We start from the raw sequence: 27,394 nt of genomic DNA, 5'->3' as shown, positions 1-27,394 counted from the left end.
GGGTTGATTCATAGTCTTAGTGCTTTCCTTCTGAATGCAGAAATTAAGACAGCATTCCTTCAAAAACAAGGAGGCAACAGACCTCGTGAAGTTGAGACTAAATCTGGAATTATAAGCAACTAAAACCTGTAAGCTTTAACTCTTGCAAAGCCACACGTGCATTTAGGCTACTGCCCACCATGTTGCACACAGGCAGATTTCAAACTGACAGAAAACGCGAACAAACTGCAGAATTCACTTATGCAATAGTCAGGGAAACAAAACAGTTGGAGAGAAGCCACGCGAACTCAACTCCAACTATGTCTGCTCGGATTTCTGAAAAGAGCTCATTCACACAGTCCACGCTTCGTTGTTCAGCACAGCTGTTTCGAAAGCCACTCCCCATCCTAGTAATGGTTTTCCCCATCCTATTTCACAAAAGACTTAAACATATTTCCAACAGATGCGTTTTGTACTCCAGTAATTTAGTGATATTTCCTGATGACTGGTTAACACAAAAGCCGTAGCTGGTTGATCCAAAGATTGCATCTGTTACCCTGCATCTCACCATCGGGTCAGAATGAATTTCTAACTGCAGAAACAGATACCACAGAAGAATAAATTACTCTGTTTTTAAGCCTCAACCTAGGGATAAATAATTTGCCCATGCAACAAGAGCTAGAATTAAGAGTTCCATTTTTTCAAAATATGCTATAACAGGGGGGGGGAAAAAAAAAAGGGAGAAAAGAACCCAAAACATTTTCTTATCAATATTACAGATAGCACAACAGAAAATACCTCTTGATCATTTTCTCAAGCAAGATCATCCTCTTCCCCATCACCCATTCGATTTCTGTCATCCTCTTAATTTAATTAACTGCGTACAGCAAAATAACCTGGATGGAAGAACTCAGTTGTCCTAAAACTCAATAGTAACTTGGCTCAAGGAGCAAGCTTCTCCTACCACAACACACATACCCAGAGCCATCACCTGAGCTTTCCTTACACACGACAGCACAACAGGAAAGTTATGTATTATGTGACAAGGACTTGCCTGCTGAGAACAAATTTTAAGTGTATCATATTCTGCTCCATTGATAACTATACTCTAAAATAAGAGGGGGAAGATGAAAACGAAGAACCATCTCAATACCATTAAGCCTGGCAGAACTCTGCCTGCTGAGAAACAGAGAACGCTGTAGGCTTTTCCTAACAGGATCAACACTGTGTAGCATGGCAAAATCATCCAAATGATTTCCCACAGTGTATTTATGTACTATAGAATGGCTGCATCACCTGTACAAGTTACTTAGGAAATAAGGGTTGTATGTTCTCACTAGTGCTTCTTAATTACTGTTAGGAGAGATGTGCGCATAATGAGAATTTTTTTTGCATGGCCTGTAAGTTGCCCGCTTTCTCCTGATGAGGTCTATATTATATCCAATGTTTCATATGGCGTTTATAGCTCTGTCCTTGCATACAGCCATAATTAGCACAATTTAAATCATATCAACTATTACAGAATATTTTTACATAAAACTTTATGAGCATTATCATGCTATTAAATTGAAATTTCAATACCAAGCTCAAACAAATAATTTCCACTTCAAAAAAATACACACGGAAAGTGGTAGGATAATACATGCACATATCGGCACAGCTAGTGTCTCTCCAGGTTACTAAACCTTCTGTATCAAGGGCATCTCACTTCACTAAATATTAATGCAGAATTCTGCATAATATGAGGCTTCAGTTATTCAAAGCATCTCTGCACTGCAAATAAAAATAAGTATTAAAGCCTATACTAGTAACTACAGATTAAGGTCAGATCCCAACAGTTGTTCCATATAGAACAACGTAAGAGATAAGACATTCATTGACCGCGATACTGATCCATTCATACAAAGCAGCTTGCAAGATACAGGCTTTAAAATATTAAGAACATTTATTAGCTCAACATGAATACAATCCCACACTCTTACAAAGAGTACCCTGACTGCAAAACTGATATGAATTGTGTTTTGGAAGTTCTAGAAATACACCAGTTACGCTACCTGCTCTCCAGCCTAGTTTCCATTCTGTACACTTCACATTTGATGGTTCTAAATTTAACCCCACTGATTTTATCACCGATTTCCTTTTCATTTTGCCATGTTAATGTCAAATGATCCATATGTCTGACACTGCCCTTTTAATCATTACAACAAAAGCTTAAAGATGATACTACAGACATCCCCTCAGCCCCTTCAAAGCAAGGCTCAATAAAAAATAGGGAACGGCAAGAATTCAAAGGTCAATATTTGCATAAATTGAATAAAAGCCAAGAAAGAGCAAGATTTATTAAAAATTAAATTCTACAGCAAGTTCTACAATTAGTACTCTTTCTAATGTATTGATTTTAATTACAAAATAAGCTCCATGGATAGTGTTTAGGACTTCATTAAAATTTACTGAGCATATTTATCAATGCTTTTTGCAGAAAGCTTGTTATGAAAACCTGCAGGAACCCAATTAGACTTGCCCAATACATTAATGATATATGATGAGATCTTTTATTCTCTTCATCAGTCTTAAGCTACACATTTACTTAAATAATCAATACTCCAAAATTATGATGTGTCCATAAATTTATGGCCTTTTGTCAATGAATTTGCTCACTCAATATCTGCTAACATGAAGTCTCAGTCACTGTCAGTCACATTAACCTAACCACCTACATTTTATTGTTCTGTTATCAGAATTCAAAAGCACTTAAGATGACAGTAGCAGTAAAAAGCCTTGGGACTTTATATGCCCATTACAGTGACAGAGTTGTTTAAACAACGGAGCTGTAGCTGCAGCATATGATTATAAATACACACACCACCACCACCAGAGACCCAGAGAGAAGTTTAAGGCACAGGCAGGGAACGAAAGAGCCTGAAGTCAAAGACCTTCTACAGAAACCAGGAAAGAGATGCACTGGTGACAAAGGTTTGTCCTCCCTCTTCCCAATATAGAAATGGCTGTCTTAAAAAATATTTTACAGTGTTCTATTCCATTAATAAAAAAAGAAACCTTTACTAGGTCAAAGCATATTGAGCAAAAGTCAAAGTCAAGCATATCTGCTCGGTTATTTCTGCCCCGGATACTAAAGTAATCCCAAGCTTCCAGGGATGTCCTGTTTGAGGGACTTTCAGGAGTACCCCTGACACTAATGGATCGTGTTGTCTTCAGCATACTTCTTGTCAAGTAGCCAAATCCACAGAAACTATGTAAAACATTTGCTGCTATGAAATGATGCTGCAGCATATACCAAATTATGAATAAAATACAAGCCTTAAAATATTTGTTATATAATGTCTTTATATTCTAAAATGAAAATGACGCCTGGCCTTGTACCAGGTTTAGTAATACACAACATAATTCTGGTTTTGCTAAGTGTTCAAAGGAACCCAAGCTCAAGCTTAATTAAATGAACAGAAACTAAACTCTTCCTCATTATACAGCATCGGGAAGCTGACACCAGACTTCAGTTTTGTAGAAATCCTAGAAAAAAGCTTTGCTGACTTCTACGCATACGACAACGGCAGGCATCAGTTTTACAGCCTGCAAGATTTATCAGGCACACTTGGGTATCTAAGGCAGAACAAAACACTTAAAAGTACTACTCAGTGAAACAACTGGCAATAACATACAGAACACCAGAGCGTAAAAATCATCTAATGCAACAGCATGCTGTGCAGTTGGCATAATGACTGTACAATCTATTAGGAAACAATGCCACTTCTAAGAAAAATGTATAAAACATATCCACCACTTGCACTTTAAAACCCTCTTCAGCAACTACGCAGTTTTACAATGCTCCTTTTTAGAGGTAAATCAGGGATATTACTGCAGAGGCAATTCAGAAACTAACACTAAAGAACCTCTACTATTTGTACCAACATATAGGTCAGATTTAGACAAGCAAAAAGTGACACAAAGAATTAAATTAGCATGAAAAAACACCACCTTTTTGCCCACTGATATACCGGGCTAAGAATGGAATTTTAGTAAGTTTTCATATTTAACAAAATACACTTTTCTTCCCCTGGGTCTTCAGATAGTTCCAACAGTTGTGTTTGTCATGGACATGCAATGCAATGAAGACACCACAAGAAATCGTTTAACTAAGCTGCACAATCAGATTTATTGAGCTTTTACTGCATTTTAAAGGCTCACACCTGAGGCACTCTCAATAACATCAAAATGAATTCTGAGCAATATCTAGGTATCAAAATAATTGCGACAGAATAAAGACAAAATTATGGTTTTCTCCCTTCTTTCTGTAATCTTGCAACATTTGTCTCAATGGGCCTAAACACATACAGAAGAACTGAAAAATATCCATGCACGGGATTGTACCTACTGCTTTCTACTGTGTTCACATCCACTTGTGCTAACAGGGAAGTGTCATTTTATAAAAATATATCCAACAGATGTAATTTGTAAAAGCTGATGACAAGAAAAGAAGATATAAAACTGACATACTTGGAATGCTCTCAAATTTAATTCATTTAAAGTAAAAGTTAGCAAACAAGGTAAGAGCAATCCAAAATCTGACTAATTTTAGGGCACATCACATTCAATCCTGCCATGATGGAAAAACTTGGAAAAAAATCTATATAGGCCCTTATGGTCAATTCTGTTCCATTAGGCTATTTCTATATTTATTGTAACATGACTATTTTTTAACAATTCCTCTGAGTCAAACAAATTCAGGGAATTGTTAGGTTGAAATCCATTTATTTTATAAACTTCTAGAATAGGAGAAAATTGAGGTGCCCAGACCTTGCCATCAACCAGCAGGATGCCGTCATCTTCAGACACACAAAAACTCTCTGTGGCTCAAAATTTGGGTGCAAAAAATGGGAAACTAGTTCAGGTAACAGGTACCAGAGAAGAGGCAGTAGGTACGGTCTCTTTGCCCAGAGCATCAGGGCATGCCGTGGAAGTGCAAGCCCTGCGATACCGAAGCAGAACAACGCTGCAGGGACACACTTTAGCAAGCAAAAGCAATTATGAGGGGGATCGTCTCGCACTTTCCAAAAGTTTGTTTCAGCTTATCTGCAGAGACAAGTGATAAGAATGCAGATCGTGATTACTAACAATAATGTCTTAGGAAACAAAGAAACTTAAAATCAACCCACTAAAACACTAACATACACAACAGCTTTCCATAAGATAAAGCTTGTTTCTGCACTCCTTGCCAGCACAGAAAGATTCACCTTTTTTTTTTTTTTTTTAATATTAACATGACCAATTTCTACAGGACAAGCATACTTTGAAGTGGATTCTGGCTGATTCCCTGGTGAGTAGAGAACAAAAAAAAAAAAACCACCCCAGCACAGTCTAGAAAGACTTAAAAGAAGATAAACTATTCTTCCAACTCATCCTTGTACATGAATAATATTTTGTTTACTGAGGAACTAAAATAACACATTTAGCACACATTCCAGAGAAGTTAAAAATGCTATTAAATTAAAATGAAAAATGAAATATCTGTGCTTTGGAGAGTTACATTGAGAACAAAGTTCAACACTCTTTGAAATAAGAATTTCTATCTTCAGCCTGTACCTTGTAGTATCTACTTTTCCCACATTTCATAGTAAAATAAGGAAGGATAGTATCTGACGCATTTTTTTGACATGTTTAAGGAGACACACTGATGCACATTATTAGTGGTTTTGAAACCCAAGCATACAGAACCCCAATTTCTAAACATCTAATTATTATAGATTTAAAATTTGAAAATGGTTAAATTGGTACCAATATTCATTACACTATCATTGTAAGGATCATTTGGAGGGAAAAAAAAAAACAAACTGATTTTCAGAAACACAGTTTTCATTAAGTTTTGCTCCAGAATAAAAATTGACACTTCCACATGCAATTAAAAGCTTCCTTTATCTATATGCAAATGCTTGCAACATATACAATATTAATAGCTTTATACAAGTCTTTTGATTGAAGCCAAATTAAAAAAGGGGGGGGGCAATGGCTGCAAGTCTAGTTAAAAATTATAATTTTGTTTTGTGAATATGGCTTATTTTCTCAGAAAAAAAACCCAAAAAAATCAACCTGACAATTATTAGACAAGGTAAATAAAGCCTTGGACATGCCATATGAGCTATTCGTGTTGATCATTGTCCATTCATAGACACTTCTGACAGTGCCAAAACCTTTATATGTGACTGTAAGCAAAGAGCAAATGTTTTTCTAAATCTCGACTGGCCGTTGTATAAAGACAAGTATTAACTAGAATTTTGCAGTTTCATTTTAAAAACTAAGCAGCAGCAACATAAGAGAGTAATGATGACCATATTTTTGGTGTTTCTGGACAAACTTGCATTTTTAGTTCAAAAAATGTGTTTCTGTATCAGTCTAAATAATTAAAAAAAAAACCCAGACATTTTGTAAACAGTAGAGGACAGACAAAAACAATAATTCCAGTAAGCTTATAGGGACATATTCCAGACTTCTAATAAAGGTCATTTGATGAAAAGATTTTAATTAATAAAGACAGTAATGTGATTTCAAAATCTACATGAAGTGACTAGAAGATATTCTGGGAAAAAAAAAAAAAAGAAGACATGTCTGCAGTACCTTAGAGTCTAAGTTATATAATTGCAGAAAGGAACCAAAAAACTTCATGTAAATGGGATTATAATTAAGAGATCAGAGTAAATGGCAATGAAATCCATGGAAAGATAGGTACGCACATGTTCGGTTGCCTGACAAGGTAACGGTTATGAATCACATTTATGGAAGGCAGTACTCATAAATAGCTGCAATTGAAGAATTAACTGCTGATAACCAACTCCCAAGCATCCCTGTCTCTACAGGTCTTCAACAGGCACTGCTGAAATCAGTTAGAATTATACTGTTCAGCATCTACAAGAATTTAAAAACACTTAAAGGGTAGTTCCTGATATTAATTATACACAAGAGTCCTTGACTGTTAGACTTTTATGGTTTCTACTGCAGATGTAAAAGCTGAGAAACTGAGCCTAAGGTATTTGTTAAATAATTCCTTATTTTTACCTTTCACCCTAAAGAGAAACAACCCACAAAAACAAACATAAAAGAAATAACTATCAAGGCATCCCATCAGGGAAATCTGTTTTCTTCATCTTTCTGCAACTTTCTTTCCAACATTTCATTAAATTCTGCTCACGGCATAAGTCACATCCGCAAAAATCTTGTATGAAATTAACACCATATGTGGCTGCGTATCAGCAGCTGATGTGCAGTATTACACCAAAGCAGAGGGGAAAATAAAGAATATGCCAAACTTTATCTTGCCCAGGACTCAAACTGGTTTATCTGTCAACTCAGAATGAGCTATCACTCCCACATGTTTAATTAGAAGCTGAAGAGCTTCACGGAATTACATCCAGGGCACTGGAACAGTCAGTTTCTTTTAACTGGAACACGCTGTCGGGATATCTAACTGATTCAACTAAACAAAACAAACTTAACATGTTAGAAGTGTGGGAAGGGTGAAGATGGTTTTGCCATTGAAATGTAATACAAGGAAAAAAAAACTTTTGCTGCAAGATAAGAATTAATTGTGTTCCAGTTTTGATGAGCACAGTATCACCAAGGAAATTTTTTCTAGAAAAACAACAGTGGCAGTACAATGGCATATTTCTCTATTTAACTGTCATGTTCTATGTTGAGTGAATTGTATACGTAGTGAATTGCGTATTGTGCATCTATTTGACATACAGATTTTTTTTGTGACGCACATGACTGTAGTAACAGAGTATCCTCGCAAACTTGCATACATCTATCTTCCCTCCTCTGACAAAGATGTCCTATTGCCCTTTCTATAGGGCAACGATGCTCAGAGGCAACACATTCCCTTCCCCACACAGCAAACAACTGCTGAAAGCATAACCTATGTCTACATTATCAAGTAGCACTCCAACAGGAACAGATTTGTAGAGGAAACCAGCGCTAAGAACTAGACCCCCATACAGGCCCCATTTCAGGGGGGCTGTGTTGGATGAGCTGCAGTGTGGTCCATGAACCAAACACCCTTTAGCACCTGGAGGACATCAAATATGTAAGGCAGCGCTGTTTGGTATCACTCAAGGGGAATCCACTTTGCATGCTCCAAGACCACCCAGCAATGCAAACCAAAGCACCGTAAAAGCAGAGATGACTGGGATATGCATTTCCAAAGGGCTTTCCTGATCCAAACCAACACTAATGTATTTGCTCTCATTAAGACTCAGGAGTTTCATCTGCATCTGTCAATGCCGTTCTCAGTAAAACTTGGAACACGGGTAATTTTTCAGATATTTCAGAGTTCATCTGCGGGGACAGGAACAGAATCTCAACTTGCACTGGTATCAGACAATTAACAGGACCGTATTTGCTCATAATATGGGACATCCGTTGCAAAGGGAAGGGACAGCCAAGGGACGGGAAGAATAAATAAATAAATAAAAGCTGACAAGACAAATGCACAAGCATCTTATCTGCATGCTTATAATCTGTATGTCGGATTATCTGCAGATCATTAAAATTACTGTCCTTTGAGGAGTCCACAGATATACAGTCTACAGATTAGGCTGAGGGTAAAATGCCAACGGAAAGGACAAAGCTGGCTAGAGCAATCGTGGAAACTAACCGTGTGCAGATACAATTTATGCTCCCAGGTGGGTTGTTTTGTTTGTTCTTTTTTTTTTGTTGGGGGGTGTGTATGTATGTTTGGTTTTTGCTCTGGAGGTTCTATTTTTTAACAAATACCTCCAAGTTATATGTATGAAAATATATTAATGAGTCAGCTGCTTTAAGGATAACTGTACTAAATTTCCATTTCAGAAGATTTCATGCTGCTAAGTTACATAGGAAGCATCAACAGTCACAGACTCTGACTGACTTTCACGGAATTAATTTCTCAAGCTCAGGCTAATAGAAGCATTAGTTAATGTAAACTGTAGCACGTGACTAATAAGTAATATAAAAAGAGCAAAGAAAAACACACACATTGTTCAACCGGTGGTCTGTAATATCCAATCTTACCACAAAAATGATAATGGTACAAGAGAGGCAGTTTTGGCATAGAGAGGGGAACTTCCTTTGTATTACTTACCCACCCTTTGGCAATAACATTGCCACGTAAGGATGACAGAAAATATTTTTATGAGAAGCAACGCAGCAATGTAATATATTTCTCTTTATTAGGGTTTTTTCGGTTACAAAGGAAAATGAAGATAGTAAAATGAATGAGAAACCGTTGGTAGGGGAAAAACAACTATCAGGATGGGAAACCAAGAACTAAGCCATGATCCGTACACAATAAAGAATTAATCATGCTGCTTCCTCTATGAACATGTTAGAGCTGAGGATTAATAAAAACTGTACATGTCAATCAGGTCACAGGTGTTCAGAGGTTTCATTGGTTCAAATCTTCAGATCACAGATATAGCAGTAAAAATTAGTTTCTCGACCACTTCTCTACAGAGACCTTTAATAAAACATTTTTAATGAAAACAGATGATTTAAAAAGGAGGTGGCACCAGTGGGTTCTTTGGCCTTTTCCTTGTAGAAGTCAAGAACTAGTCGGTAAAAGATAAACAAAGCAGTAAATGAAGTGCAGGTTTATGTGCCAATATTATGGTATTTGCAAGGCAGTAAAAAAGAATAAAATCAATCATTTCCATTTTCAGTGAAGTAATTCCTAGAGATGTCTAGCTAGGCAGAACCAGCAGTGTTAGGATGTGTACTGACCATGACACAAGCTATTCCAAAAGCCTACCACACCTAAGAAAAAATTCAACATTCAGAAAAAAATAGTCTGAAAATAAATTGAGGGAAGACAGGAAAAAAAGTGGCAAGAGCAACAGTTGCACAGATTAGCTAAACATAATAATCTGCTTTAATTGATTTCTGTAATTTTTATTTATGTACATTTGAAAACAAACATGAAACTTTTCCTTAGCTAGTTATTATCCTTAAGCCAAAGGTATTTCAAAGCTGAACTACTGCACTTCAGTAGACCCTGCAGAAATCATGTAAAAGATGGAATACTTGCAGTTAATAACTACAAATTCTGGCCATTTGGGAGAGAATCAACAACAGGCCCTTAATCAGGAACGCGAGTTGATCACATTTATATTACTGCCACTAAAAATATTTTCACCCTGAGGAACTTGCTAGGCCTTTGGTGTTGAACTTAAAACAACCTCTAAACATACATAAATACACGTTCTTCACATCTTAGTGAATCGCTATCTGTTGTGCTCTGTTCACCAGAAAAACTTTTCTTACAAATCAAACAGAAAGAAACAAATATAGATCACACTCAGAGTATAACAGTGCATATCTAAAGAATGACGAAGCCAAAATTTAACTTAAAAGCTTCCTTAATTTAAAGTCTGCTTTCCTAAGAGAGGAACTTTCATACTGTCACAGACTGAAAAACAAGTTAGATTATTCCATTTTTCACATTCCTCTTGCAGTATTTCCAGGTGCACGTCAGAGAAAAGCTTTTAGTACTACAGACAGCTTGCTGTCCTGCTTGACAATGTAAGAAAACAAAACAAAGCCATAACTCGCTTAAATAATCTTACCATCATGTTTTCACTACCACAATCAACAGAAAACAGCAAAAACAAAACAGCAGAATAAGAACTCCTGTTTCAAAAGCATGGTATTTTAGAATAGCTCACGTTCGTATAAATCAACGATAAAACACAAATTTCAAACAGCAAAGTGCTTCCTAATAACAGGAGGCAGTAAAAACATATTCCTTAGGAGAAAGTTAATCCAGCTGAACTCTTTCAAGTTCATTTTCAAATTCACACATTACCAAAGACAGGCCCAGATTTTTTCCACTGATACTTCTTGACCCCCATCGCTCTCCCTGAAAAACTTATTTCCAATAACGCAACAGAATTCTGCAGCCTCTCCATGAAATAATTGATCACAGCTCATAGCTGTAAACCTAAGGAGCCATTCGGAGTATCTAGTTGCTCATATATACAGTAGCTAGCCACATTAGAATACACGCATTAAGACAGACAAATTACTTAGGATATGGACTGTCTCTTGCTAAGCATTCGCGCAGTAATAATGCAATTGCACCCTGAACCTCTGACGCATTAAGGGCATTAAAAGCCATACCAAAATTGAATTTCTCTTTTGCAAATTTATAGGGATCCCATAAAAATGAAGGGGGAAAAAAAAAAAAAAAGAATTTCGTAAAGCTTTTTAAGGAAATAAGCAAAAATATTTCTCTTCAATTCCAAAGAACTCATTTAAATGTTTGTATGTAATGCTGAAGCTGAACACTACAGCAGAAACATAGGCATAGAAATCAGAAAACAAAAATGATTACATACAATCTAACACACGTTCCAAGGGTCAAAGAAAGCCCAATTAAAAAAGGTATTAATGATCTATAAAAAGATCATTGCAGGATAGCATTGAGTTTTAATTTAAATAAAATTTAAATATAAAATAAAAATCCTTTCTTTCAAGGGCATATCTTAAAAATAAAACTAGAACCGCATTTAGTGTGACACTTTTTTAAAGGAAGTTTTAAAGAAAAATATAAAAGCATACTGTGTTAGCTGCAATGTTTAATACTGCATAAACACTAAGTTAGGTGTTTTGTTTTATTAAAGGATTACTAATACAAATATTCATAGAATAATTGCAGTTTCTTAGAGTAGAAGCATCATCTGAGTTTGATGCATTACTATTACAGACCTTTCCTCTTCCTTCTGGTAACAAAGGCCAGAGGAATTTAAAACAACTTTGGAAATAAAAAAAACCCACCCAACTGTGAAACCTGCCTGACATCAAGTTTCTTTCTAGCAGGAGATTTTACAACACTCTTGAGAACAGAGCTAAAAAAGTTTCTTATAATGGAAACTCTGACGGACCAAGAACTATAGTTATACTAGGAGCTGTCACTGTAATATTCTTTCCTTCATGTCATACTGAAATTTCCATTTTATTCTTCATTTGTCATTCTTTTCTGTAAAGGTAGTTGCTTAACTAAAGCAACTAGGGGTTTTTTTGCAACCTACCTTCTAGTTTCACACTTTTTTTTTTCTTCATGTTCTCACTAATTTTGATCACTAATTTGTCCTTCCAGCTTTAGCTGGTGACTTTTTAGATGGAAGCTTCAGAAAGTTGAACTGAAAAAATTTGATTCAGTTGCTTAACTTTATCATGTTTTATTTTTCAAGACTATTATCCCAAGAGTACGAACTCTTTGATTTTGATTACAATCAAATTTAGTGAATGACAGCAAAAACCCCCACTGCTTAAACTTATTAGTGCACCAACAATAACTTGCTACAAATTACCTAAAATTTGAATATTTCTTTGAGATTTTGACTATGTAAGAATACAGAGAAGAACATTGAATACAACAGTCTCCATCAAAGAAAAACTGCAGAATCTTGCTCTGATGCATCCAAAAGTCACATTTGAATATATTTAGATTCCTGAAAAGTATCAATTCCAAAGCATTTAAAAATAAATCAAGCTGTTGTACTGCTTTTACTCTTGGTTGTGTTCATGCATGGCGTTTAGAGGGAAGATGAGACTGAATTCCCAGTTTTAGCTAGCTTTATAAAGATTAGTCCTCAGACAAAACTATTCCTAGCTAACTAGACTTACAATGGTAGAAGGAATTCTGGCCGCAGAATACACAATACTGGAAATGAACTGCCATACCAAATTGGATCTGTGGCTCACAACAGTGAATTGCATCTAATTTGAGCCACTAGCTGCCTGGCTGGAAGATAGGGAAAAGTCGACACTACAAACTGCAAAGCTTAAGATAAATAACTGTATAAAGATAAATAACTGTATAATTTAAATGCAGCCCCAATTATTTTCTGTATACCAGATTTGTCTCTAACAAACATCTAAATAGTTCCTTAACTAGGAGTCACCGAGCTATCCTGAATGGGATTCAGGAAATGCCATTCCACTACCAACTGAGGACTACAGATTGATCTACAGCACTGCTCTGGATGCTATGAGCAGCAAAAAGCTGGAGGATATCTACAGAATTTAGTATTAAGATCTTGGGACACAGAGGAAATTGTACTCAAGATTCATAGTAAAACCATGGGTGCATGCATACCTTAAGGCATGCAATGTTTCCAGTATATGTCTGTCTCTGCAAGTTTCTACTTGCAGAAAGAAAAATATTTATTGCAACATCTTTAAAAGGCATCATTTTTTCACATTCAGTTTCTCAGAGGTTTAATTTCAAGAAGTATCAACTAACATCAACTTTCACAAAAATACCACAGAACCCATAATTTCACCAACTACTAAGTAAAAGCAACATTCAGGATAGTCAAATATGCTCTAAAGCATTAGCAAATAACCATTAAAAATGTAATGAAAGAAACAACCAAAAGGCTAGCTAATGAGTACACAATGTACATCTGCAGGTGAAATGACAGGGAAGAAGGTGGGGGAAGAGAAAGGGACAACAAAAAGCCTCATCCTAATTAAGTAAACATATGACACAAAAAAATAACAATAATTGGGTGTGGTTATTTGATGATCAAATGCCAGATATTGATCAGAATTTGGCAAAAATACAAAATATGTGAGAATACAGCATATCATGCTCTGGCTTTCATGTATATAGTTATCTTCCACTATAGCAGCTTTCAATTTGTCAAGGTTAACAGAATTTATTAAATCTGTGACTTTGTAGGGGTGGATTCTTTTGTAATTGAGTATTGCATAAGACAGAAAAATGCTGCCTGCCCTAAAATGTAGTTCAAACCAAAGGTCCTCCTAAACATACAGCGTATGAAAATTAAAAACAGGGAGTTTGGGTTATGAAAAGCAGCCATATGACTAAAAAGTGAATCCATTTTCCAAAACGCCCACACAGACAAGAGCTTCTGATGTGAAAAATGGGCTCTGCAAAATCTAAATTGCACAGATTATTTTCATGAAAAGTTAGAAGCCGCACTATATGCAAATTATATGACATTTACCATGACGAGATTTAAAAAAAAAACCAACATTTTTTTGTGTTATTACAGTATGAACAATTACTTGACTGTTCAATGTATATGATATAAATTCCACTAGTTACTTAATTGAATAATTGTCTTCCTTTAGAATTTACATAGACAGAGATGCTCGCTTAGTTTTTCCAGGCTTGTTTCCTTCTTGCTGCAGGCAAGTTTTGGCCGCCTTCAAAGTAAGATGCAACAATGTGCTCTAGCCAACAAAGCGTTTGTGGCTTACCTTGGCACTGAAATCCTTGTTTCCCAAATCCCCTGCATTAAAAAAAAAAAAAAAAAAAGAAAAGAAAAAACCTGTCTTAGTATGTTTAGTTATAATTTCTTCTCAATGATCTATGACAACATAAAAATAGCTTCATATTAAATTACTTCAGATTTTGCTAAGACAGCAACAGATTTTAAAATATACAACATAGAACAGCCCACCCATTTCAAAGCAGAGAACAATAGCTGTCACCAGCTATGTAATTTCAGCTTCTGGCAACAATTTTTTTATTATTATTATTTTACAAGCTATTTTGGATCTACAGTTATCATCATCCGTGATTACTGCATAATATTTCAACTCATTTAATGGCACATGTAAACTTAACAGCAACGTAAAACATTCCAAGTTCTAGCAAAGGTCCACAAAACAAACCAGAGTTAGTATTTCATCCAAATTTTAGGATTGCATGCCGATGCTGTTACGCACCTCTGCTAGATACCTGTCGCTTGTTGTACAGACAGCAGGCAGGTTAAAGGTTTTGCTTGTTTCAATATAAATGAGAAAACAGGCCCATTGGTTTCATATTGATTGTGTTTCCAGCTTCCTTGCTTCACTTCCATAACAAAATACAAACGTTCGTGTAACGTTTCACCAGTGAATAGTGACACACAAGTGTTGTACATGGTATCCAGAGTCCTGACATACATTACACCTCTGGCAAATCGCACTGTTCTTGGTTTTATTTATCTTTAAACATTCAACATTCTCTTTCCACAAAAATAAATGTTTTGAGCGCCCTCCCTATAAACATTTATCTGCATTTTCCCTCTTTGCAGAATGTTTTTCATTTGCAGAGCTGGAGCTGCTTATGCTAAAAGACAAATGAACCAAAGCCATGAACTGTAGAAGCCAGCCAGCAGGCTGTATGCAATTAACAACATGGAGTTTAATTATGAATTTTGTCGACATGTTTTAAGAACTTTATATCAACAATTTCCCCATTTTAATTAATTTATTTATTTAGAGAAGGGACAAAACCCTTAATCATTGTTACTTCAGGTGGAAACTGAAATTACGCAGCTTCAAGCATTTCTGTAAATTTCTACACAACAGTCTCTACCTGTTACTGTTATAAGTTGACCTGAACTGAGACAAACAGAAGAAATATAAAATTGTTTGTTTACTTGGCAGCATATGTGACTATGCTATACCATCATTCTGCTGCTGTTATCTCACAAAAGTAAAAAGCATGTACTAGGAGTATGCAAATGCGTTGCAGGAGGGCTTACAGCAGGACTAAGAACATGAAACAGACTTCAGATAATTTTTTGTCTTTTTAAACAGAGTTATTTGTAACGAACATTCCTGTGTTATCTACTCTAAAAGCACAGCCAATTTTCAGTGTTTCAGCTGAATTCATACACTAACCAGCTGCAGTCCACTCCACTCCCTGATCAGTTACAATGTATTTTAAGTAAAAGGTCTTAAAAAAAAAATACACATATCAACACTTGAGAAATCAAGCAGATAGGTCAAAGTTGTTTAAGAAGATAAGAAGGCACTAACTATTTCAGTAAATATTACCTGGTCAAATGTAATCTAAGGAAAAAACAATTGTGTCATTCATTGAAAGATAGTATTTAAAACATGTATTAATTGCCACACGTCACGTTGGAAATAGATGAGGCCCTTTTTATGGGGTATGAAGCTTATTCAAGAGTTGCCCATCTTCAAAAGACGAAATGAAAAGTTTTTGAGTTTGATGAGTGTTAAGAGCTTCTTTAGACTCACTAGCAAGAAAAGACAAGAGAGCACCGCTACTCTTGCCACCTGTCAGCTACAGGATATCCTTTCATTTTCATGTCCGTCCTGTCATCAGGTGCCTTTTCTCATGACGGTATTCCACTTTGTTTTTTAACTGTGCTCTACACAAACACGGTCCGACAATAACCCTGCAGCATTCTTTCACACCTCCCAATTCATTCTGGTTTAGATTGGCTTTGAACCAGTTTCTGCAGGTCTCTCACTTTTACAACACCAAACTTTGCAATTTTTTTTTTTCAAATAGGAAAAAATAATTAAAAAAAGAAAAAAAACTTATTTCTCCTCATTTCTTCTGCAGTCTACCATCTCAGTCTTCCTTCCTTTCCTCTCTTTCCTTACTCTGAAAATATATTTCAATCATTTCTGAAGCAATCACAGCCTTTTCTTCAGCATGCAAACCGAGGAAAACTCAAGAAGGAAGGCAAAGGTCTGTGCCCAGACGCATAAACACGTAGAAAAAGAGCAAGACACCTGCCATAGACACAGAGCCAGCTGGGTGCAGACCCCTCTAGATCTTTTCCAACTTTGTCTAAAATAAATCACAGCTCTCATTTTCAGCAACAAAACCCGCAGCGAAAACTTCAGCAGCAGAGCAAGGCTGAGGCTAAGCCACATCTCAAGTGACGGAGAGGAAGCCCAAGCCGTTTCTGCTGCACGCTGGCTGAACGTACAAAACATTCACCTAAACGCAAGGGCACACACACCTGCTCCTCCCGCCTCGCCGAGAGCGCAGGGCAGGAGCCAGCAGCCTCCGCCGCCCACTCGCACCGCTCTGCCGAGGAGAGCGGCGGGTGCAGGGCAGCGCCGAAGCCGGTAATGCAGAGAGCGCCGAGTGGCTCGGCCTGCAGCGGAGCTGCAATCCTGCCCAGAAGAGGGCATGGCAGGAACTGATAGGTATATTTTTTCCCTAACAGCTTAGTAATAAGGGTGTTGGTAGGAAGTTTTCCTCCCTTCCTCCCCTCTCTCTAGCTGGAACCTTTCTCTCAAAAAAACCCTCCCTTTTCCAAACCATGCAATGTAGCAGCAGTGTCGCTGGGCATTCCCAACCTCCCTGCTCTCCCTCTGCAGCAGGAGGAAATAAAGCAGGCACCGATCACAAAGTTAAAGGCAGGGGTGCAGAAGTTGTGCCACACAGCAACACCCACAGCCTGAAACAGAAACCCCTCCGTTTCACCGCAGCAGCTGTAGCGCTGGCTGCGCTCCCCTCCGCCGCGGGAAAGGCGGGCACGGGAAGGGGCTTCGGGGTGAGGTCAGCCGAGCCGAGCGAGAACCCCGGTCGGGGGTGGGGGACAAGAGGTAGGGAAATACAAATCTGGGTGATTTCGGAAGCGCTGCCCCCAGCGTGAGTCTCCAGACCCAGCCGATCTCTGGGGCATTGGCCAGCGCTGCCCCCCGAGCGCCGGCAAGTTCAGGGGCTCTCCCGACCCCCAGACCGGGGTGCGCCCAGGGTCGGGCAGGGGACCCTCGGAGCACCGGCGGCGCAAAGAGCCGGCCTAGAGGAGGATGCGACAGAGCCGGGGGCAGCGAGGAGACACGGCTCTGCCCCACCGGGGCTCACCTGCCCGGCCCTGGGGCAAGAGGCCGGGGGCGACCACCCGTCAAAACGACGGCGCCGGGGAACCGGCGGGTGGGAGGGGAGGGGAGGGGAGAGGAGGGGCGGCCGCTCAGCGGAGCCCGGGCACGGCGGCGGGGGCTGCCCCGGAAGGGGGATCCCCTACAGCTGAGCGGGCCCGGGCGGAGGTGAGGGGCCGCCGGTGGGTGCGGGGTGGGGAGGGACAGGCGGTGCCGGGGTCTCTCACCAGATGAAGTCGGTGCAGTGGCTGCAGAAGGTGGGCTGCTTGAAGAAGCGCGCGATGAATTTGTGCTCCTTCACCTCGTGCACGTTCTTCTGCCTCAGGGCCCCCTTGCGAGCGAAGCGCCGCGCCGCGTCCGGAGCCGCGCCGGGCTCGGAGCCCGGGAACACGTCGGCCATAGCGCCCTCCTCTCCACCCCCTGCCGGGAGCCGGGCCGCGCCGGGAGTCGCCGCGCGGGGAGTCGCCGCCCCGACGTCCGCCCCGTCCGGCGGCCGCCGAGTCTCTGGCAACGGCAGCGCTGGGCGCTGCCTCCCGCTCCCGCGCCTGACGTCGGAGCGGCGCGTAGGGAGCGGGAGGAGGATCCCGGCCCCAAGCCCGCGCCGGCTGCTCCGCCCGCGGGGTGAGCGAGCCCCCGGCCGCGGGCGGGGCGGGGCGGGGCAGGCCCGGCGCGGGGACGTCCCCCGCCGGGGGGAGCTCGCGCACAGCGGGGGGGTCCGGGGGGCGTCAGCACCTGCCGCCTCTCGTCAGCGGCCCCCGCCTGCCTCTCACACACGCGTAGCACACACCGGCTCCTCACACACGCGTCGGCTCCCCTCACACACACACACACACACACACGTAACACACCAGCTCCTCTCACACACGCACGCGTAACACACACCGGCTTCTCTCTCACACACGCACACACATAACACACACCAGCTCCTCTCACAGACACACGTAACACACACCGGCTTCTCTCTCACACGCACACGTAACACGCCGGCTCCTCTCACATGCATCAGCTCCCCTCACACACACGCACCCCCCCCACACGCCCCTCTTCCCGCATACACTGGCTCCTCTCACACTCACACCAGCTCCCCCAGAAAACACACCCCGGTTCCTCTCCCTCACACCCACTCACCCGCCCACCCAGGCTTCCCTCACACCACACATTCACACACCAGCTCTCCTCACACACACAGAGGCTCGCCTCACACCACACACTCACACACCAGCTCCCCTCACACACACTGCACGCAGACCAGCTCCTCTCACCCCCGGCTCCCTTCATACACCCGCACAGAGGGCAGCCGGCTCCCTTCTCTCCCTGTCACACACAGCAGCTGCATCCCTTCACACACACACACACACACACACACACACGCATGCACACACTGAGGGCAGCTCACACAGCGTTTCCTCAGTCATCAGCCATGGCAATGGACACCTTCCCTCCAAACCGGACCTGGGCACCAAGCGGTGCTGCTGCCCTTGGCCTGGGCGCTGCTGAGGTGCCAGGCACTGCTTGGTGCCAGGCCAGAGACCTTCCACCTTCACTCACTACAGCTGCTACACCGTGCCACGGGCACAACCACCGCCATCGCAACGAACACGGCTAACCGTGCCGCCTTCGCTTCCTGTACCTACCCTGAGATCTGTTGTTCCCCCACCACAACAAACAAAGGTGTAACCCAGTCGCTCTCCTGCACAAACCTTTCCCCTTCCTGCAACCCAGAAACCCAGTAGTGTACCTGCAAATGCTGCCTGAGGCCATAGAGCAACAACACCCACTGGACAGGCAACAAATACACGAGTGGCCTCGCTGTCTTGCCGTATATCTTTAATTTACCATACAATATAAATATCCTCAACAAAAAAGTGTAGGAAACACACCGAGTCTTTTTCACTAATGAATGCATCCACCATACGCACAAAAGTCTTACCACACTTTTATACAGCACACCAACAATGTAATGAAGTGAAATAATAGAACTGTTCATCTTTATTCACATTACACACAAAATGTTCCCAAGTCCCTGGACATACATTATCTGTCTATGGCATACATACATTTTCTCTTATTGCAATTCATACTTATCTCCATACATTCAGAAAAACACCACATAAAGCATGACTGCGTGTGCATAAAAACACAATATATGAGCTAAACAAAACCCACAAGTCCCGATCATAATTTTTTTAATAAATGTTATTCCCATGGCTACACATTTTCACATAGATGCGTATTAAAAGTTCATCTACGCCAATATATCTACATGCTCATAAGTCTGTCTGTGTAAGCATGTGTAATATGCTTTATTTCACAAGAATGAAAGCCAGCTAATTAACTCAAATTAAATCTTATTTGCTGATGGGAAAAGTGCACACGGACATTTACCACAGAACAGAAATAACTTGTTACACGTGATATTATTCTTAATTTTTAAACCTGGGCTTCTGGGTGCAGCCTGGCTGAACTGGTATTTCATCAAACAACTGATGGCAGAGATAGCCCTGCTTTTTTCCTAAACTTGTAGAATCAAGCCAGATGCCCTACAAACTCTTTCCATATGCCCTTGCTTCATGCACTTTTATTTTGCAAGCAACTACTTTCAAATTTGAAATTCAATAAAATATAAAGATTTTTAATTTGGTTTCTACCTATTCTACACATGTTTCAAATCCCTTATTCCTCTTCAGAGGGAATAGATTTTTCTTTCCTTAATTAACTTATGCCAAAGCATGAGGAGCACTAAGAAACATTTTGTACTCTCATTAAGTGTTCTATCAAGAAATATGGAATGTATTTATTTCTATTCCTTGCATGCTGTATTACAAACAGAGGTACCAAAACTGGAGAGTCGGACTGAATCAGGCGCAACTCGCATTATGTCAGATTTGGGTCAATCTGTGTGTTTGGTTGTTCCTTAAAAATCTCACAGACCTGCTGAATCATTTTGGATTCCAGTTTCCATCCTCAGAGTAACTCTGGTCAAGATTTGTTCACTGAAACGTGGGCGAGTGCCCTAGCACCTTCCGATTGCCTTGTTAGGCCCCAGGGAGGAGCCCAATGACATCAGTCATGATGTGTGAGATGACATTAGGATCACTTTACTATGTCTCTGTAAAGCAGCCATTTTATCTCGAACCAAATAATTATTTGTATGGTGTGATTATACACATTAGGCAAGAGAAAAAAAATCTATTGTCCCACACTACATCGTTGTCTCCAAATTGGAGAGACATAGATTTGACAGATGGACCACTCGGTGGATAAGGAATTGGCTGGACGGTTGTACTCAAAGAGTTGCGGTCAACGTCTCGATGTCCAAGTGGAGGCCAGTGACGAGTGATGTTCCTCAGGGGTTGGTATTGGGACCGGCACTCTTTAACATCTTTGTCGGCAACATGGACAGTGAGACTGAGTGCACCTTCAGCAAATTTGCTGACGACACCAAGTTGTGTGGTGCAGTCGACACACCGGAAGGAAGGAATACCATCCAGAGGGACCTTGACAGGCTTGAGAGGTGGGCCTGTGCGAACCGCGTGAAGTTCAACAAGGCCAAGTACAAGGTCCTGCACGTGGGTCAGGGCAATCCCAAGCACAACTACAGGCTGGGTGGAGAAGGGATTGAGAGCAGCTCTGAGGAGAAGGACTTGGGGGTGTTGGTGGATGAGAAGCTCAACATGAGCTGACAATGTGCGCTTGCAACCCAGAAAGCCAACTGTGTCCTGGGCTGCATCAAAACCAGTGTGACCAGCAGGTCAAGGGAGGGGATTCTGCCCCTCTACTGCACTCTGAGACGCCCCTGCAGTACTGCATCCAGCTCTGGGGTCCCCAGGACAAAACAGACATGGAGCTGTTGGAGCGAGTCCAGAGGAGGCCATGAAGATGATCCGAGGGCTGGAGCACCTCTGCTATGGAGACAGGCTGAGAGAGTTGGGCTTGTTCAGCCTGGAGAAGAGAAGGCTCCGGGGAGACCTTAGAGCCCCTTCCAGTCCCTACAGGGGCTCCAGAAAAGCTGGAGAGGGGCTGGTGACAAGGGCAGGGAGTGACAGGCCAAGGGGGAATGGCCTGAAGCTGAAGGAGGGGAGATGGAGATGAGATATTAGGAAGAAATCCTTCCCTGTGAGGGTGCTGAGGCCCTGGCACAGGGTGCCCAGAGAAGCTGTGGCTGCCCCTGGCTCCCTGGCAGTGTTCAAGGCCAGGTTGGGTGGGGCTTTGGGCAACCTGGGCTGGTGGAGGGTGTCCCTGCCCATGGCAGGGGGGTAGAACTAGATGGACTTTGAGGTCCCTTCCCACCCAAACCATTCTATGGTATGATTCTATGTATATATTCACCATCAAATGTCAAGATCTGTCACTATGACCAGGGCACTTTTGCAGTGATACTCTGAAGACATACTACATTCTGTTCACCAGATGCTTCTGGTATATGCTAACCTAACATCAGCATCCTCTTGCTGGGAGGATTTTAATGGCTTGGACACCGCTTTTTCCTACTCTGCACTCATGTCCTGTGGGTGATGCAGGAACTCATCCCTCCTCTGCAAATTGCTGGAGGAAAGATGTCTGCCGTCTCTTCCTGAGCACGCACATACCCACCAGCAGCCCCCGACTTGCACTTCTGCTTAGGGTAGTGTTTGCAATTTGTTTCTGATTCAGACCATCTGGACAAGGAGTCACCATTATCGTTGTTTGTGTTCAGGCATATACACGGTTATTAAATCAGAGCACCAGCTTTTCCAATCTCCTGGCAAGCAGCTCCAGAATTCCTGACTCCAAAGCACCAATTACAGGGTCTCCTGATAGCAAATTTACTCCTGTATGAGTATTTGGATAATATCCTAGAGAGTTCGTCCCTGATAGAAGTTCTTGTTGGATAGTTTAGGAGTTTTTCTCTGAAGAATTTGATTATTGCTGTAACAAGCGCAACTTCTCAAGTCCTTTCTATATTTGCATCAGTACCATCCTAGGTCTGTAAGTGCAAACATCTGTGTTCCTTTGGAAGGAGGTTTCTTAGAGTCGTTCTGCTGCCTGTGAAATGCCTTCTCTTTTTACTCATCTGCTGGATCAGCATGCTACTGCCTGTATCATTTCTGGATCAAAAAGTAATTTAAAAAGTGCCTTCTTCCTGAAGGAAAAGTGTCTGGATTGTTCCGTCCCTGTTTACGTGCATTGCGTTAGATCAACTCAAAGACAAAGCCAAGGAGAACACCTTCATCAACTGCTTTGGCAGCTGTGGCTCTCTATTTTATTATTTCCTGCTTGTAAGAAATACTCAACATTCAATATCCTGCTCAAGACCTATAAGGAAGTTCACAACTTAGTTTCTCCTCACATTTCAAAGCAAATTACAACCACTTCCTTTTCTAGAGAGTTATCAGAACAAGGAGCTCTTTTCCAAATCACTTTTAGGAAGGATGACTTGATGACTGCAAACCCGTTGTCTAAAAATGATTTGCTTCACCCAGTCCCATCTTCCAAAGGAATTTCCATGCAGTCAGCTTATGAGATGTTTCTTCCAGCAGCTATTGTGGAATAATTACTTGCCACAATTAAGTGAAAAGCAGTTATAAGTTTCCACTAGTACCCAGACTTCAGAGTCAAACTTCAGAAGCCAAATTTTCCTAAATTTTTTTTCCATGCAACACATTCTTTGTTTGAAATCACCTATGGAATTTAGCTTGAAGCTCCCTTTCATGAGTGAGTTTGTCATGTTTTGACCAGTAGCCATTAATTACGAGATAACGTCCACTACTCCTATGTTTTTTCCAAATCCCACTACGCATTCATTAACAAGATTGTTTATTGTTCTTACCCAGCCACTCTGGCAACAATGTACCTTAAATGTTTCAAAAAATTAGAAAACGATAGGATGTGGTAAGACAAATAAATACATTTGCGTGAGTGTTTGTTATGTCTGTTAGAGAGTGGTGAGAAGGAGGTACAAATACTTTGTGTCTCTTTATGCCAACACCGGTTTCCCCATCTTTCTGCATCGGTGCATTTACACAGTCTGTACAACTCTGTGTATTTACACCGATTCTCTTCTCTGCCCTTTCCCCCTCCAAGTTACTCAGATTGCAGGTTGGGAAATACTGGGTCATTAGACAGATATTATCATTAAGTTATTTATTCTGCATGACAGACAGCTTGTTTACACGTGCTAGTGCTAACGTGAAAGTTTGAATGTATGTATTAAAACACAGTCAAAAAGAAGACTAAGTACAGAAAAAAAAGTCCTATGAGAGATGAAATGTCACAGAGAAAATATTTCTGAAAAAATCTGGGGGAAAAATGGCACATCACAGTAATTAATCATTTGCCAGGGATGAAACTGCAGTTCATTGACGCGTCCTAATCGGCAAAATCCTACTTCCCTTTGTGACATGTAAATGATGCCACTATTTTGAGTAGCGTTTCCTTGAAAGTGGTGCAAACCCCATTCCTCACGCAGATAGCTTGTGGCTGCCCGTGAATTACCCTCACAGCAGCTCTCCATAGAACTGGAGATAAATGGCTGGTGATATGCAGAACATTGAGTGCAAAATACATTTTTTTTATATCTGTGCTCTCATCAGAATATCGAGTGACAACCTATTGTTTTCTTTTCTCGTCTCTCAGGTGTATTAGGAGCATGGTAAAACATCGCCTAGTTACAGAGCTGAATCAGAGCTTGATGCTATTACACGCTGAAATGTGATGGGGGTCCTTTGGGATGTTTCAGGGGTTTGTCTCTCTCTAGATTGTATAAATAACAATTTCTGCCTCAGCTGGAGTATTTGCTCTCATTGTTGTTTTGCAGATTTTGTCCTTCCCCCCAGCAATCACTCTGGAAAATTTTGAATATCTCTTCCAAAAAGTAATTCGCATTCTTTTGAGGACATCAGAACAATTCTCTTGTGTAGGCAAATTTTCAGTCTCCAACTGTACACACAAAAAAGGCAGAAAGACTCAGACTTTGAAATACAAACAAAGCACTCGCACAATGTAGGAAAAGGAACAAACCTCTCTTGTACCAGCTAAACAAGAGAGTCTCTGTTACTCATTTAGAGAAACATGGCACCCAGGTCTGTGAGAAACAAAGTAGGTGGGGTTTGCGATGGACAACTGACCCCTGGGATTCCTTGCCCAGAAGAAGCAAACACGAGGACGGGCGCTGGTGCAGGACGCTCGCATGGACTCAGGGGAGAGACAAGCACTGGATGCTGCTGAACACAGAGCACAGCTGGCTCAGAAAATTCCCTAAACGGAAAACACTTGGAAAGTGAGAGATTCTTAGGAGGAAGCATCATATCTGCTTGCCTGGTCTCACTTCTTCCTAGGTGTGCTCCTGTGGTCTCTCTTACAGACAAAACATTCGGTTGGGCAGGCCTTGCCTGAACCAGTGCCACCGCTCCTTCCTTTCTCCGTTAATTAAAGAAAAAATAGTTACTGTATCACTGCCAGCTGACAAAATGTTACCCTCAAAAAAATATTTTTGCATTGAAAGTGTAAGCAAGCTGTACACGTAGGGTTTAAGTTTGCAGGTAAAAGGAACGCTGTAGGTATGTCTATTTGCGATCCCTGGAAGAGTAAAATATGTCCATCCAAAGCGGGGTGGGAAAGCAGAGTCACTCACTGGCCTGGAGCCTTTCCCCCGTCGTCTGACGGAGCCTCCAGTGTGCTCTTCTGAGCTGGTACAAAGAGTAAATCACGTTCTACTGCTCGATCGCTAGAAAGCATCCATTGCAGAGTATCGGTATGTCTAGCATCAGATAGCTCCTGACATAGCAGGACAATACGTGCAGTGTCGTTATGCTAGTTATGGTGTGATGTCATCTCGCCGACATCGAAGTCAGAGAAATTTCCCACTGTCTCAATGTAAACAGAAAGGTGTGGTGCGGTTTATTTACCACATTCCCACAAATCTTCTAGTGAAAGGGATGATAATTTTGCAAGAGTAAGCCGAGTAGAATTTTGCCATGTGAAGATGGGGTGTAAATAGATATTATGTCTGTCATACTTCAAATTATTATTTTTGACAGCTGACTATCATTTATCACAGATACAGGAAACAGTAACTTCCATGGTGCATTCGGTTTCTTCTGGAGAATAAATGTGAGAGGAAAACAAAACCATATCAGCTGGAATATACAGGATGTTCACTTCTTTTTCTGTGCCACCATTATATGATGACATGTTGATGTAGAGAAGGCAGAATACCATTCTCAATGGTACGATTTCCAATTATACCGCGTCCGTCTGTGCTCTACACAAGTGTTTACACTTACGGAAACACTAATAATTGAAATGACAAGAGTTTGGCTGGACAAACACAGCTTTAAAATATTTGTTTAATTTAGAAGAACTGAAAAGAGAAAACACTGACGCACCAAACAAGCTGACATTAATTTCAAAAAACCATTTCAAAAATCCAGAGTGACACTGAACTGAAAAATGAAGTGTGGAAAACCTCTCTGCCAGGGAGACGTAGCACAAGGAAGGGCTCTGTTCGTTAGCATTTAACGTTCACTCAACTCCCCACTGGAATGTTAACTTTCCAAAAAACCCCAGAAACTGTCCTTTACTGACAGTAGAGACTATTTTTGGTCTTTTAATCCAGTATTGTGGATTAAAGACTGAAAAGATTAGCAGACTAATACATATCATAACAAGGGAACATCTCCTTAGGTTGCGTTAAGCAAGTCTCATGCTACCGTTCCGTTTCACAAGGTACGGTGACCTTAACAGCCCAGAATTGCTCTTGGTGAGAAAATAAAATGCTACAGATGCTCTTTCAGCATGAATTATATTTCAAAATAGTTTTGTTCCAGAAAACATAATTTTAAAAACCAGACATCTCACCCACAATGCTGCTGAGGAAAGAAAAACAACCAGGGCATCCCATATCCAAGTGCCTGTGGATTTTGTTCCAGATGTTTTATGTCATGTTTGTGAGATAAGAGCGGGGCAGGTAGCTGCTATAAAAAATTCTGGAACAGTGGTTAAGCTAAATTGTACAGTGGACTGAGGTTCAACTTGACCAGACGGATGTCGCTGGAAAATACAACTGCCTTGTTAATGACCACATGCTTAGGTGACACGAGGGAGAAAAAAGAGATTTTTTTTTTTTCTGGAAATAAATAAAAAAAGAAACAAAATGCATAGCGAGCATACATACATGTGCTTTCTGTGCATTTTCAACTCGTCTCATAAATATTATGCTCTCTGTAGAATGCTCATGACCTGTTCTCTCCAAAACATCTGGACATCTTCTATTTTCAAAACTTAAATTTATGAGAATGTCACTGATATCAGTTCTGGCAATGTTGGAACAATTGCAATTTTATTTCATTCTCTTGCCAAAATGCTGGCAGCGTCTTTGTGTCTCCATGTGCAATGAAAAATCTCCATGTGCCCTGAATAAAGGAAATTGACCTCTGATATTTATTTTTGTTATTTTTACATAAAATTACAAAATAAATGCAAAAACTCCAAGAAAAACCTGGCTAGATGATGCTGCAGATTACAACACTAGAATCAAATTTTTGAGAGATATTCACACATGTGGAGATTGTCAAAGCAGCTGAGCGACCTTCTGGAAACCAAAAGAGGCAGTTACATTTTCCAAAGAACCCAATACACTAAAAATTTACTTTAATAAAGTGAGCACTTTTAAAAGCATGGCCTTCGTTTCGTTGCCTAAATAGAATTTGAGCCCTTCTGAAAATCCGATTCCCGTCAGTGATACCGGGCCCCTTCAAAATCTGCTTCCTCTTAGAAAGGC

At 40.7% G+C, this 27,394-nt stretch overlaps 1 protein-coding gene across 1 annotated transcript in view; it reads right to left on the bottom strand.

Annotated features, from left to right (window-relative positions):
- PRKCA (protein kinase C alpha) overlaps positions 1-18,272 on the bottom strand; it is a 159,806-nt gene extending 141,534 nt beyond the window's left edge. The window contains exons 1-2 of the mRNA XM_054846634.1: positions 17,862-18,272; positions 14,254-14,285 (exon numbers count right to left, since the gene is read on the bottom strand). Of these exons, the coding sequence (XP_054702609.1) occupies positions 14,254-14,285; positions 17,862-18,034 (205 nt within the window). The 5' untranslated portion in view covers positions 18,035-18,272. The remainder of the gene's footprint in view (positions 1-14,253; positions 14,286-17,861) is intronic.
- Between the last annotated feature and the right edge of the window lie 9,122 nt (positions 18,273-27,394).

This window comes from Grus americana, chromosome 18 (genome assembly GCF_028858705.1).
Source record: "Grus americana isolate bGruAme1 chromosome 18, bGruAme1.mat, whole genome shotgun sequence".
Taxonomy (NCBI): Eukaryota; Metazoa; Chordata; class Aves; order Gruiformes; family Gruidae; genus Grus; species Grus americana.
The sequence above is the reverse complement of the archived record's forward strand: the minus strand, read 5'-3'. Positions and strand labels throughout refer to the sequence as shown.